Source organism: Diospyros lotus, chromosome 7, assembly GCF_014633365.1.
Source record: "Diospyros lotus cultivar Yz01 chromosome 7, ASM1463336v1, whole genome shotgun sequence".
Classification (NCBI taxonomy): Eukaryota; Viridiplantae; Streptophyta; class Magnoliopsida; order Ericales; family Ebenaceae; genus Diospyros; species Diospyros lotus.
Genome location: NC_068344.1, coordinates 1092273 through 1107435, shown reverse-complemented (window position 1 = coordinate 1107435; position 15163 = coordinate 1092273). Strand labels below are relative to the sequence as shown.

General features: G+C 36.2%; 2 protein-coding genes across 3 annotated transcripts; one reads left to right on the top strand and one right to left on the bottom strand.

The window, feature by feature from the left end:
- Positions 1-66: 66 nt before the first annotated feature.
- LOC127806977 (putative pentatricopeptide repeat-containing protein At5g06400, mitochondrial) lies at positions 67-3760 on the bottom strand. Of its 2 annotated transcripts, XM_052344621.1 has the most exons (2): positions 1433-3760; positions 67-1324 (listed from the first exon to the last, which is right to left on the bottom strand). In XM_052344621.1, exons 1-2 carry the CDS (start codon positions 3570-3572, stop codon positions 408-410), a joined length of 3057 nt encoding a protein of 1018 aa, XP_052200581.1. In that variant the 5' UTR covers positions 3573-3760; the 3' UTR covers positions 67-407. The 2 variants fall into 2 exon arrangements, with proteins under 2 accessions (XP_052200581.1, XP_052200580.1); XM_052344620.1 differs by having other exon boundaries at positions 67-3760.
- Positions 3761-5773: 2013 nt separating this feature from the next.
- LOC127806525 (calcium-dependent protein kinase 26-like) lies at positions 5774-13216 on the top strand. The gene is made up of 7 exons (XM_052343879.1): positions 5774-6861; positions 9075-9218; positions 9389-9541; positions 10037-10152; positions 10366-10533; positions 11978-12202; positions 12707-13216. The coding sequence occupies exons 1-7, from the start codon at positions 5964-5966 to the stop codon at positions 12827-12829; spliced, it is 1827 nt and encodes a 608-aa protein (XP_052199839.1). The 5' UTR covers positions 5774-5963; the 3' UTR covers positions 12830-13216.
- Positions 13217-15163: the final 1947 nt, after the last annotated feature.

Below are 15163 nucleotides of genomic sequence, written 5' to 3'. Positions count from 1 at the left end.
TCTCTCTTGCAAATTTTCAATCAAGCCACAGCTATTAGAAAAAAAAATATATATATATATATCTCATAAGTTAAAGAAATTCTTGAAGGAACTGAAATTGGCATTAATATTGCAAGCTAATCTGTCATATATTGTGGAAACTGGCATTAATAGCATGCTTTAGAGAGGACTCAGCTGCATGCATGATGAAGGTTTTTTCGTGTGACATTTCCTCCAATGTTTACACAGAAATGCAAAAGCATCTTAACTAGGTATCCTCTAGTAGAAAACCTAATGGTTTCCAGCAAGCGTCGAGTCATCAACTATAATTCAAGGGAGGAAAGCCAGAATCAAACAAAGACAAACTTATACATATGATGTTAAAGAGGGAGAAGCAAAGTAAATGCCAGTTGGTATTTGGACGTAATTCATGTTGAGAACTTCCTTCTTTTTGTGAGATCCCACTTTTTCCTTAACACAGTGTCAGCTAAGTTCTGTTTGCCTTCTCGATTCAGCCCATAAAAGACCGTTCTGAAATTAACGGTACTTGGAATTATACCATAGTCCAACATTTCAGATATCAGTTGCAAAGCTTCTTCAGACTTGCCTACTCTACAGAGACAAGTGATGAACATAGAATACGTTTTAAAATCAGGGCATGGTCCATTCAGTTTCATATGATGAAAGATATTCCAAGCATCAGCAAGCTCTCCTGAATTAGCATACCCACGTATCAAGGCTGAGTAAGTGACAATGGTAGGTTTGCAACCCTCTTCTTTCATTTTCTCAAAAACTTCAAAAGCTTTTCCTATTTGCTTCTCCTTAAAGAAATGAATCATGAGGGATGTATACACATGGACCGTTGGATTGATGCCAAGCTGCTTCATTGATTCCACCTTAGCCAATGCCTCTTCCAAACGCCCCCCCTGTAGCAGCCCATGAATAAGGCTACCGTAAGTATACTTAGCCAAGGCATTTTGCTCCACACTGACTCCATCAACCAACTGTAAAGCTTCTTCCAATCTCCCCACTCGACAAAGAGCTCTAACATATAAGGAATAGGTTAGTGGAACGGAGAAACCAACTTTACTTAAGGACTCGACACACCTTTTTGCATCCAACAAATTCCCAACCCCACATAAACACACAAGATAAATTTCAATTAATTCTTTATCAGGAATAAATCCCAGAGAAACCATCTCCTGGAAAATCGCGATGGCTTCATTTACCTTTCTACCTTTCGTGCCACAAAGAGATATAATCAAGTACTTGTACGTACTTCCATTTGGTTTACAGCCAGAGGCTTTCATCTCCCTGAAGTTTTTGAGAGCAATTTCCGTAAGACCTGCACGACCATATTGCATTATTATGATTGTCCATGTATCTGATGTTATTGTACAACCTTTTCTTTTCATTTCAAAAAAGAGGCTTCTCATGTGTCCAAAATCCTTACCCTGACCCGAGATTTTGATGGCCGCGTTGTAAGTTTCTGTAGTGTGTCTATAACCATCTTGCTTAGATACCCACGAGAAGAAATGTAATAAAACATGACCATACATAGGGAAATTATCCAAAATTTGCAGAACAAGCTCAGGAGTGAACTTTACAGTGCAGTTTTCCAGAGCCTCCTGTATCAAGTGCCAATCTACCGAGGATGACAGAATGTGACAAATTTCTTGCAGATCATTATCATTGTAAGAATTGGAAAATGACTTAACCAAGTGAGAATTTTCCCTCTGTTGCCCTACTAGATTGGAGTCTAACTTCGTACTTAATTCCTGGTTACCGGAGATACCACTGTTACATGTTTTTCCTTCTGGAGGGTAAAGTTTGGAAGCTCGCTGCATCTTCATTACTGTTTCTACCTCCTCTATTTCTCCCTTCTTCTCCAAATAAGATCTAACCCAATAGAAAATATTATCTCCAATACTTATTTTAGAAGCATGCATTTTATTCAGAACCTTGATGATCTCATCTGTCCGCGAAACTTTACAGAGCTCTTTGATTAATACACCATAAGATTTGCAAGTTACCCTGATTCCTTTTGCCTCCGTACCCTTGAGCACTTCCCATGCCTCAGATATACATTTTTGGCGAATAAGACCCGCCACTATTGCAGTCACTGCCACACCATCTAACTTGACTCCTTTTTCTAGCATTTCATAATATATCTGAGAGGCTTTTTGAAACTCATTTAACCGAAAGAGATGTTGAATCAACTCGGTATAGGTGGATGTTGTGGGTATATGTCCAGAATCTTTAATGCTTTGAAACAGATCAAGTGCCCTAGATAAATCATTTTTTCTCAAATAACCATTAATAATGATTCCATAAATCTTCTCATCAACGTTATTTTTTTTCTTCATTATATCAACAAGTTCCAAAGCATCTGCAAGCCTGTCAGACCTGGAAAGTCCCTGCACCAAGGTCTCGAAATGTTCAGTGTCAAGGGATATATTTTTGTGTTTCATATCACAAATCAATTCCAGTGCTTCTCTAATTCTCCCTGAAATGCAAAAACTCTTTAGCAAGCATGTGTAAGCCTGATGTTCGCGACCATCAAATTTTTGTATCATGTCTTGTGCGACCAGGTGAGCTGAAGCTATGTCTCCAGACCGTGCTAAAGACTTCAATAGCAACTTATACAAACTCATACTGAGATCCATGTCCTTCTGAACCATCTCCTTGTAGAACTCCAAGGCAATGTCAGCTCGTCCAGCATTACAAAGCAAACGCAAGATCAGTTTGTACACCACCATGTCAGGCTCCAAACCAGTTTTCCTCATCTTCTCAAAATACAACAACGCTTTTCCGATCAATTTTGCCTTTCCATAATGCAAAATAAGAATGGTCCAAGTCTTACGATCCTTGTGACATAAATTCTTTTCCATCTCCTCCTCCAACTCTTCAACCAGGCCAAACTCCTTTGCTTCTCCAGCAAGGTAAATCATGGTATTATAAGTTTCAACTGTGTGACAAAAACCATTTTTGGTCTTCACCCAATTGTAGAACCTTAGAGCTAAATGTGGGACTTTAAAGCACCTCTTCAACACTTTCTCGACAACTTCCGAATCAAACTCAAAACCTAAATTTTCCAATTGCTCCTCCATAGGAACAACAACATTTTCTCCCCGGATTATCTCTGTAATCCCATTAACCACTGGACTAACATCACGATCAACCAAATTTTCAAACCGGGTGCTTCCCAAAGCCGGAACATTTTCCTTTCCCTGGTCTGCAGCAACCGCGGCATTTCCACAAACACCTCGTCCACAATATGCATTTTCTACCCTTGTCTCACCATTTTCCAGAGGTTTTTGCTTTTCTCCTGATACTGGAAACCCAGAGGAAGTTTTATCTGAATTAAGGCTCTCAGTGCCTAAAATCTCAGCTATTTCACTAAAAAGCGAAGCAAAACTTTTGTTTTCTATCTGTTTTTTCGTGTGGGTTAGGGCAGTTTTCTCGGAAGTATGAAGGTTAAAAGACTTGGAGTAAACCGAAAATCGAAAAGGTTGGAACTTAGATACATGAAAGGGAAGAAGATTCTTGGCAGAAGCTAAATTTAAGGATCGCAGAATGAACAAATACCTCATTCCTTTCGAACAATTGGTGGTTTGGTTCTCATGGGAGTCGGCTCTCCCACCGCGCCAAAGTGCCTTTCTTTAGACTGGCCATAATACCGTAATATTTTTTTTGTTCAATTTATTTATTTATTTTTTATAACAAGAATTTAATATTGATACATAATTGATGATAATTTCGAGTTAATCATCGCTAGATTTGTCTTAAGCTAACTGTGTCCGATAGTTGTCCTACGTACACTTCGAGTGCATACAAAGCTTGCTGGACTTATAAGGGCAAGACTCAATTTCTTGATATATTCAATGTTAACATTAATTTGGATATTCAATGTAAAATCAACTAATTAATATATAATAAATGATATTTTTATTTTTTAAAATTCGTGTCTTTTTATAACCGTATTGTAAGGTAAAAAAGATTCATGATTGTGTCATATAAATAATTAGATCACAGTTCATGAACTAAGTTAAAACAATAAAGATCTAGTCTTATATGAGCGCAAATCTAATTAAGTGGACCAAATTTTTTATTTGAGTAGGGTTGGACTTGTATCCAAATTTAAGGAAAATTCTATTGGTAGCCCGTGAAATTGCTCTTCACAGTCGCACCATGCAAAATGCTTCCCTAATTTTAAAATTCTTATTTTAGCCTCCACAGCCCATAGCAGAGAGAAGAGAGAGTGGGTCAGTTGCCATGGCCGACCCACACACAGACATAAATATATATATATATATACACTCACATACACATAGAAGCCATGGCAGAGAGAGAAAAAAAGAGAAAGAGAGAATGGGTCGACCATAGCCGACCCCCCACACATATATATATACACAAATACACATATATATATACATACACACAGCATGACCGCGACCATGTGCAGGGAGGTTTTAGAAACCCTTGTACCTCGAGGTGCGAGGGTTTCTGAAACCTCCACCCCACCCCGGCAACGATGGCAGCATCGCTGCCTTCGTCAACCGCGATCGCCCCGAGTCAGGGAATGCTGGGTTCCCCGACTGCTGCCATGGCTAGGTTCCATGGCCGCGGTTGCCATGGTCGCGGCCATGCGTGTGTGTGTATATATATGTGTGTGTGTATATATATATGTGTGTTTGTGTATATATATATGGGGGGTCGGCCATGACCGACCCACTATCTTTCTCTCTCTGCCATGGTTTCCATGTGTGTGTGAGTGTATATATATATGTCTTTGTGTGGGTTGGCTATGGCAGTCGACCCACTCTTTTTCTCTTTTCCCTGTCATAGGCTCTTTGCTATAGGCTATGGAGACTAGAATGAGAATTTTAAAATTAGAGAAGCATTTTGCATGGTGCGGGCTGTGAAGAGCAATTTCACGGGTTGCCAATAAAATTTCCTCGAATTTAAATATCTTAGGACATATGTTAAAGAAGATGTATTGTCATAATTTTTTTTAAAACATTATTTTTATTATGTATATATGTAAAAGATAAAATTTTGTATTTTAATAATAATATTTATATTTTATTTTTAACTAAAGTAATGAGTCGATTGACCAAATGGACGAGTCAACTCATTATATTAGCAAAAAGTTGGGCACCACAATGTTTTTTATAGGGTCTTTATAATTATTTTATTTATTTATTATTTAGATTGTTTGAAATATAATAAAAGTTGTTGAAACATAAAAATAATTGAAATTTCAAAACGTCACCATGTGAAATTTTCATTTTTTAAAACGTCGTCGTTTGTGATCACGGTCTACTTTTACGCAAAAAGCTTGAAATTTTCAACAGAAAAACCTGTCACTTTTCCTTTCCTTTCTTCCTTCTCTCTCTCTCGATCGAACTTCGATTTTGGCGGACAAGGAAAGACGAACCCTGATGAGGAAATCAAAACCCTAGTCCAACGACCAACAAAAAGCTTCGTTCTTTCTAGAGAGAGAGAGAAACCTGGCAACCGAAATGGTGCGCGCAAATGCGAACCGTTTGTTGTTCTTCTCCAAGAATATTCTAACTTTGTGTCTTTATGCAATCAAATTGGATGTAGAATCTCACAATATAACCCAGTCTGTCTATTGGGTTTCATTTGGTTTACGTTAGTCTCCGTTGAAGACCCAACGACTCTGAAAAAATAGTTGCCATTAACAAATTGTCGGTGTAATGGGGCTTTCAAAAGGTTCAGCCTCTCTCTCTCTCTCTCTCTCTCTCTCTATATATATATATATATATATATACGTATGTGTGTGTGTGTGTGATTTCCGTGTTCAATAGGGGTTTTTAGATGGAGTGAGTTGTGCGATTACTAGGTATTTTTCCTAACTAATTGTGAAGTACCCATTGGCTTTGGCAAGTTTGGAGTTGGAATTGATCATGACTGAGAGAGGAATTCCATAGTGAGACTTGAGACCACTGACTTATTAGATGGGAAATAACTGCATTGGATCAAAACTTTTCATTCCCCATAATAAACAGGAGATAAAAAGTATTGAAGCGTCTTCAGGAGATAAAAGGCCAGATGATCTTCATCCTGTTGAAACCAACCCCCCAGAATTAGAGGAGATCGTTAAAGAAGAAAAAAAGTCAGCAGAAACAGTAAGACCGGAACCAGTGATGAAAGGGAAGGAAGATGCTATACCAGCACAACCCACAGGACCGGAACAAATGACGAATGGGAAGGAAGGAACCGTACCGGCACAACCAGCTAGACCAGAGGTGGGGAAGAAACTAAAGGAAGAGCTTAAACCGGGACAAGCAATGAGACAAAGAAAGGCGCACAATGTCAAGAGGATGTCATGCGCGGGGCTGATGACAGAGTCTGTGTTGAGAACCAAAACTGGTAATCTCAGGGAGTACTACAATTTAGGGGCAAAAGTTGGCCAGGGGCAGTTTGGAACTACATTTATTTGCGTTGAGAAAGGAACAGAAAAGGAATATGCTTGCAAATCCATGGTGAAAAGGAAGTTGCTGACTGAGGGTGACGTGGATGATGTGAGGAGGGAAATTGAGATCATGCATCATTTGTCAGGCCACCCCAATGTCATCTCAATCAAAGGGGCTTATGAGGATGCCATGGCAGTTCATGTCGTGATGGAACTGTGTAAGGGGGGCGAGCTGTTTGATAGGATTGTCAAGATAGGGCATTACACAGAGAGGAAGGCAGCTGAACTCGCTAAGACTATTGTTAGGGTCGTAGAAACCTGCCATTCGCTGGGAGTAATGCATCGGGACCTTAAGCCCGAAAATTTTCTTTTTGTTGATGAGCAAGAGGATTCAGCACTCAAGATGATAGATTTTGGATTATCATCTTTCTTCAGGCCAGGTGTGTTTCAAATTTAATTTATTTAGTAATCTTAATAGTTGATTACCTCTTGACATTAGAATCTCTAATGTAGCAAGTCAGTGTTGACCTTAGCAATTCAAGGCATTATGTGCTGAGACGGTTGGGCATACATCCATTAATCTGAAATTACAGGTCATCTGTTTGAATTTTATGTTGCAATTTTCAGCTAGTAGTAAACGAATCTATTAATTATATCAAACAAGCATTAAGCATATAAAGGGCCCGTTTTGAAGAAATTCAACATGGCTTCTCTTATTTTGAAATTTGTGCAAGATAAGTTCAAATACCTTGGATAACTTTAGCATCTCCATATTTTTATGAATTTATCATACCATGAACCATCAGGAAAGCGCTCTGATATTTTCTTAATGATGTTACATATTAAATATTTGATGTCAAAACAGGCAATCATGCTAAGAAATGGTTATCAACTACTTATTGTACAATACTCTTTTTTTTTTCTCTCTTTTTCATCCCTTTAAGCCTTTTCTTTGTGGTTCTCATTGGTGGTACAAAGGTTGATATTTAATTCTGTCTTTACAAGGGAAATCCCCATGAAGGTCCCTGTTGTTCGTAAAAACATTCACTTTTGATGTGTTCCTTTGTTTTTTCCCTCTTTCCTTCTATTTAACTTCTCTTTCCTCTTTTAGCTCCATGGTTTTTGCAGCTGTCCTCCGTGTTTTTGGTTCATTTCTGTTTTTGCATCTGTTTTCTTCTTTCTTCTTTAGATAATTTATTTCATCCATTTCTAGTAGTGCAAGAAGTACCCCAGTTATGGAGTGAGTCTGAATGTGAATAAAATTCTATCTCAAGGCTCTTTGCATAATAAGGTTCAACCTTTGACTCATTGATGGTGATTATTGAGGAGGTTGTTTATTTTGTGGTTGTAACTTCATGGCTTCTCCTTGGTGGTCATGGTAAACAATCCTCCTCATAGGAGATCAGACATTTGCTTGTGGAGCCAGAACATTTTATAATGAGGATTGGGAAAATTATCTACGGATTATTATTTCTAGATAATTCTAGAAAGAAATGAATCTAGGGGGACTCTGGAAGCCTCATGAAACTCGCTACTAGGACTTCTTTCAAGAATGATGATGAAATGAATTTATTAGGTTTGCATGGTAGTGTAGGTATCTATATAATCAAATAATATTAAAATCAATGCTTGAAGAATTTGGTTATTGGTGCAAGGCACACCAATTATGTGACTTTATGTGCCTAAGACGTTTGGAAAATAAATTACTTTCTGCTTACTTAGCTTGCCCAATGCAGTATGTGATTTAGATATCTATCTGAACTTACAGTTTATTGCTTAGTGATGGATAAGCTACATAATTTATGTATAACCTAGTTTCCCTGGACTTCAAATCTGTAAGTATACAATCCCATCATTGCAAGGTGAGGGGGTTCAAGGAAATACATTTTTAAGTACTGGAACATAGAACTGCACCTGTACAACAATATACCAAGTCTAAACCTCACTAGGTGTGGTCGGCTGCATGGATTCTAACTCACCAATCATCTCTCATCTATATTAAAAACATGGTTTGGAAATGACTTTCTCAATTTGTGAAAAAATGATGGAAGAAGATCATATCAATTGTCTTCATTCATTAGCATCTCATGAAAAGTTTCCATATGAAGATGGTGTTAAAACTATCTCATTTTTCCCTTGCTAGAGGGTTGCATTAGAAACGTCATCCAATGTAAAATTTTGCCACATTATTATTTTACATGGATTTGTGTTGTCAAATTTTAGAAGTCAATTGACATTATGAATACCTTGCCACCGACCCTAACTTAGTCAGGGTAAGGTGCAGTTAATGATGATAATGATGATGGGAAGGCTATGCTACTTGTCAAGATCTAACTACTATTGTACTGGTATGACTTATCAGCAAGGAGACAGATGAGAGCCTTGCTCATAACTTAAAGGGCTTTTATACGATCTTGTGAAGTTTATATATTTGCTTCAAGGGACCACTAAGTTGATCTTTTATGTCCATAATAGAAGTGGGTTACAGTAAACTCAAAAACAAAAGCATCTATCATTTGAGAGGAAGCTTTTCTCTCATCTTTTCAATCATTCTCATCTTGGCAGGGTGTGCTTGACATTCTATTTCATTTGTTCTCTTAGTGCTACATGTTTGGCTCTTTCCATCAAGTTCGTTAACAACTTTAAATTACAGGGGAAATTTACACTGAGGTTGTTGGGAGCTCATACTATATTGCACCTGAAGTTCTGAACAAGCAGTATGGTCCAAAAGCAGATGTTTGGAGTGCTGGCGTGATAATTTACATACTCTTAAGCGGGGATCCTCCATTTTGGGCTGGTAAGGTTTAGTGGGGACACATGACCAATGAATCCAGTGTTTTCTCTTTATTTTTTCTTTCTGGTTGTAGCATTATGTTGCTTTCTTTTGTCCTTTTTCTTCGGTCCTGATAATTGTAACCAACTATTCTCATTGCAGTTCTTTTGTATATGTTTTCCATTTTGATACAGAAACTCAGCAGGGTATATTTGACGAGATTTTGCGTGCTGATCTTGATTTCTCATCTGACCCATGGCCTAGTATCTCTGAAAGTGCAAAAGATTTAATCAGGAAAATTCTTGTTAGAGATCCCCAAAAGCGGCTAACAGCACATGAAGTCCTATGTGAGCCATTATGTTCTGTTTTTCAACTCTGTATTCGGTTTATCTGAAAACATTTATTTGGTAAAGCTATGACTAGAAGTAGCTATGTTCAATGCAAGCCATGTTGGGAAACGATTTGATCTTTGTTTTCCTTGAAAATCGCACCCTCATGGCAAATGTTTTACACACCTATAAATAGCTTTAGATTAGATAGTAGGCTGTCAAATGTTTGTTGCAACATAGGCTTGTTTTGTGTTTCTGGACACCTTTTCTGAGCTTCAATTGGTTATTAATCTATACCAAAATATTTCTCTTGTTTTGAGTTTTCTATTTCTTGAGAAAGAAATCATTTTTAGAAAATATGAAAGAGACTTTTTACTTGAAAAACTTGGAGGAAAGCCAGATCACTAGTTCTTCCCCTTCTTTACAACTGAAAAAGTTTGCTCTATTACAGGCACTGGGGATTAATATCAGAATGTCTTTAGGCATTAATGAATCTTTTGGTTTTGTTTGTAGGCCATCCTTGGGTTCAGGATGAAGGAGTGGCTCCTGACAAGCCTCTTGACCCTGCAGTCTTAACTCGCTTGACACAGTTTTCTGCCATGAACAAGCTGAAGAAAATGGCATTTCGAGTAAGTTTTGGCTGTGGTAGCGGGAGTCATGCCAACTGGAGTATCTATTGTTTTAACTATACAGATTATAACATTTGGATGTGTCTGGATAAAAGTATTGAATTCAGACAATAATATGAATTTAATTTCAAACTTTAATGCGCAAATATGATTACGCACTCTTTCAAAATACTTTTCTTGTGATCTTTGATGCCGTGTTCTTTATCTCTGTAGGTCATTGCAGGGTGTTTATCTGAAGAAGAAATAGCTGGATTAAAAGAAATGTTCCAAATGCTTGATGCAGACGACAGTGGTCAAATTACATTTGATGAACTCAAGGCTGGACTAAAAAAGTATGGTACCAATCTTAAGGAGTCCGAGATATATGATCTAATGCGTGCTGTAAGTATCACCACAGAATCAGATCTTAAATTTTCCTGTAACTGATCAGATCAAGAAACCTTTACTAATGTAGGACAGATCTGAAATCCTACTAATTTTGACTGATCGAAGGATTATAAGGGTTAGAACATGAGGGAGAGTTGTAGAAAAGGCTAGGGTTTTGATATGCAACGGGTTGGGGGCAATTTAGAAGTAAAATATGGATCAAAAGATGACTTTGAGGCAGAGAATATGGCTGGAAATAGAGTTATGAAAATAAGAAGATGAAATTGAAAGATTAGGAAAGAGAGATTTTCTAGGCATTGCATCTCGAGTTCCATAGACATCATACCTACGGTTAGAATTGCATTGCAAAATTCAAAGAAAGCATCACGCTTAGAGAAAACTCAAGATTCATTCAATCACTCACTAATGAAAAAAAGGAGATTACAATAATATTTGTAGAGTTCTAGTAACTCTATTCTTACTAGGATTAGGATTCGTGTAGGACACTAAACAAAATGGAAACCTTTCCTTTTCCTATTAGGAAACCAAATAATAAGATAAAAAAAACTATAAATAAAACCCCGACACTTAAGCAAAAAAATAAAAAAATAAAAATCTAACATAACTAGAGTTACCAAAAAGACTTCGGGAAACTCATTAAAATTAAGCCTAACAAATCTTCTACAAATGATTTTCTTCATGAAAAGCATCCAAAATCAATGCTTGGCCTTGGAATGAATTTGAAGACATTTCTTAAGATTCTTTAGAGGTTGCTTCCAACATTCTCCATCATTTACTTATTACATATCTCTATGGAAAAGAAGAATGATGCTTCTTTGAATGGCTAAACTTCTTTCCATTTCAATCGGAGAAATGTCGATGCCACGCATAATGTATAACTATCACATTCATTAAATCTCATTTTTTAGTGCTTTGCACTGTTGAAACATACGTTGACATGACATGTGGCAAGAGATAGTTCAGATTTTGGAAGCTTATCATGTTTGGCCTTTTCGATAAATTCAGTAATCTTTCTACTTCACTTCACTGTGTTTATATTCATTACACAGCTTGAGCCATTACTCCATCATGTAACTCTGTTTATTATGCCACTATTTGCCCTACCCCAATAATATTTTAGCTATATCTGAATAATAGAACTAAATTCCACCTCGGGAGATAACATCATTATGGAGAAATAATTTTCAAATATCACAATTTGTTTGTTCAGCATAAACCTGCCGTATTCATATATATGAACATATCCAGAATCCATGGTACCTGAACCTACCTTGCAGGATTAAGCTTTTTGTACTGTTGTTGTTTTATATATTTATAACCATATATTTCATAAATTCAGGGGTTGACTCTAATGCTTCCTCTCACTTGTATGTTTTTTCCCCTTTCCTTTTAAACTGTTTCTTTTTTCCCACTCCAATTCTTTTTCCTGAAATTTCAGGCAGATGTTGATAATAATGGCACCATCGATTATGGGGAGTTTATAGCTGCCACATTGCATCTTAACAAAATTGAGAGGGAAGATCGTCTCTTTGCTGCTTTCTCATATTTTGACAAAGATGGGAGTGGTTATATCACGCAAGACGAAATTCAACAAGCTTGTGAGGAGTTTGGAATAGAGGATGCTCGCTTGGAGGAAATGATGCAAGAAGTTGATGAAAACAAAGTAAGGATTCCAACGATCAAATCTTTGTTCCCTGTCAAAATTCTCCATATCAGTGGTAAATCAGTATGGTGCATAGTATAAATCAAACTCTGATAATCTAGTGACTTGCAAGGAGAAAGAAAAATGTTTCAGCTAAGCATGACCTTGTCCATATTATACCGGCTTGGTGGATTGAGAATCTGTACAGGGACTTCAAATAATCTGTTGAAGTTATGTTTAACCAGTTAGATGGCACACATTTAAATTTGCTTGCTTACCAAATTGACCATTAGCTGGTAGGCTGTATTTTCCTTCCATGTTCCATATAATATCTCAATTAAATTCAAAAATAAATAAACAAATACAACTTGTGGATGCATTACATCATGAAGCTGTCTAGTTCCTCAATTCAGGAAGTGAATCGTGCCTGCGCTTGTGGCTGTGATAGGAGAGTTGAAATGTTGTACATTTTGTTCCTTTTCCCATGTCTTTGTGCTTAACTGCTGACCAACTTTGACGTTTCAGGATGGCCGCATAGATTACAGGGAGTTTGTGGCCATGATGCAAAATGGAAATGCTGATCCTGGGAAGCATCGTCTGCCAAATAGCTTGAGCAGTCGATATAGGGAGGCACTACCTGTTTGCTGACAAACGATTCAATTCTTTTCTTTCTCTCTTCTCTCTGGTGCTGGGGTGGGGGCGTTTTTTGTCATGATCTTGCATCATTGGATGCATCTGGAGCAGGTTTAATTTTTTTTGGATCATTGGCTTCTGCTGATTAAGCTATACACCAACTTTTCCTTTTTGGTACTTACAGTCTGTGGAGCAACAGACCATTGTGTTTGCCCCTCTGTTTTGGTGTTGTAGATTGATGTCCTTGTAAAGTTCATTTCTTGTGCGGTATAAAGCCAAAACTATAGCCCATTTTAATCTCCAACATGGTACAGTAAAGGCTTGAAACGTTATGGTTATTGTTGTTGTTGTAATTGGTAGTTTTGGGGATCCAATTTTATTGGGGTGGGCCCAGCACTCTAATGTAGGGGGAGACAGGACAAAATGTCAAAGATTTTGGTATATTTGAAGAGTTGGAAACCTCAAAGGCAGTAGGTAGTTTGTCCAAGATATGAATTTTTAATACCCTTCTTTTATTGAGTTTGAGGCTCTGTTTGGTGGCATGGAATATATCATTTTGACAACATAATTTGTTTAGATAGCTAGTCAATGCAAAAATCATCCTAATTATAGTGGCCCTGTGTTTGTAATATATAAATTAATTCCCATTCCCCATATCCAAATCATAATGTTATGTAGTTTATTTGTGGGGCTCTGTAGATAAATCAATCATATCAACATAAATTTACATGTATTTATAAAAGTCTATTTTTTTTTCTAACAAAACTAAAATTCGAGAGAGTTTTAATTAAAATTAGGGTAACCTCGAGATAGCGTAGATGGTCCATTGCACACATTTAAGAGCTTGAAATATCACAAGATTGTAGGTTCGAATCTGTTTCCGTTCAGCTCGCGACGAATTTATTTATTTACCTAGAATTATGTGGTACGTAAACTATGAATTTTGAAAAAGATGTGATAAGTTTGAAACAAAAGTTATTTATAATCGAGAGATTCTTTGAATTTTTTACGTTACAAAAAAATTAAAATTAGAATAATATTAATTATTATCGTAATATTAAAAATATTTTTATTAATTAATTAAATAATTCAACGTACCATACATTTATCAATAATTAATCAATCAAACATTATACTAGCCATGTTGGAAAATGGAGAGAGGAAATGCATCCTAAATAAATGGCAGCGAAATGTGGAGAATGAATGGAGGGCCCAGATTGCTTGGACGAAAGAGATGATGAGTCGGCGGCCGCACGTTATGACAGCTCACGAGGAATGCTGTTGGACGTTTTCGGAGAAAAAGTCGTGGGAAAGTGGGGCCCCATCATGTCGCGGTCGTGCCACGTCGGCTCGGTTTCGTTCCGCCGTTCAGCCCCCCACGTTCTCCAACAGTGCATCCTCCTGTCTTCGCTCTCCCTTCAATCATCCATCAATTATTTTGTCTCTTTCATTTCATCTTTTATTATTATTATTATTATTAACATCAAAATAATACAAATTTTTATATAAAGAATATTATTACATTAATATCTCTTTAATATCCAATTAAGTAATAACTAAAAATTAATATTAATTATCACCTTAAGATTAGGGATGATCATTTAATTGATTCGGTTATTAAATTAATCAAAATATTAAAATTGAAATAACGAAAAATAATATCAATTTTTACATTTCGATTAATTTAGGTATTTCATATTTTTTCAATACGAAAATTGAACTGATTCGAAATAATTAAAATTATCAAATTTAAAAATCAAATCGAATTGATCATTAGCTTAATTTTCGTCTATTCGATTTAGTTATTTCAGTTAAATTAAAATTTTACTTACCCAAAATTAAATCATAATAAATATCTATATTTTCTTACACTTTATTAATAAGGTGATTTAAATTAATAACCTCTAAATAAGAATTAATTTTTCAAATAACTTTATTGCTATATTAAGAGACATTTTGTTTAAAACTTTGCTTAAAAAACTAAAAAGTAAAATATAATTATTAAATGCCACATAATAAACTTTAATTTAAATTTTTTATTTCTTTTATATATGTGTATAACATGGACTACTCCGTTGGTACAAATATATGTAAAAGTTTAACATGTTATCACAAAATGTACGAGATATTAATATAAAATATTAATAAAAGTTTTAAATTTAAATATTCAAATAATATTTTTGAGCCTCAATGGGTTGAAAACTAGTAAAATTTAATTAAATAAAGGATTAATTAATGATTTGAGATTGAGATAAACATAGTGCAAATGGGTCCATCAAATAATAGTGGTTAAAGGGCAACTATTATGAAAACTAAGCAAATGAGCTCTGTGTATCCATTCAACAGCCC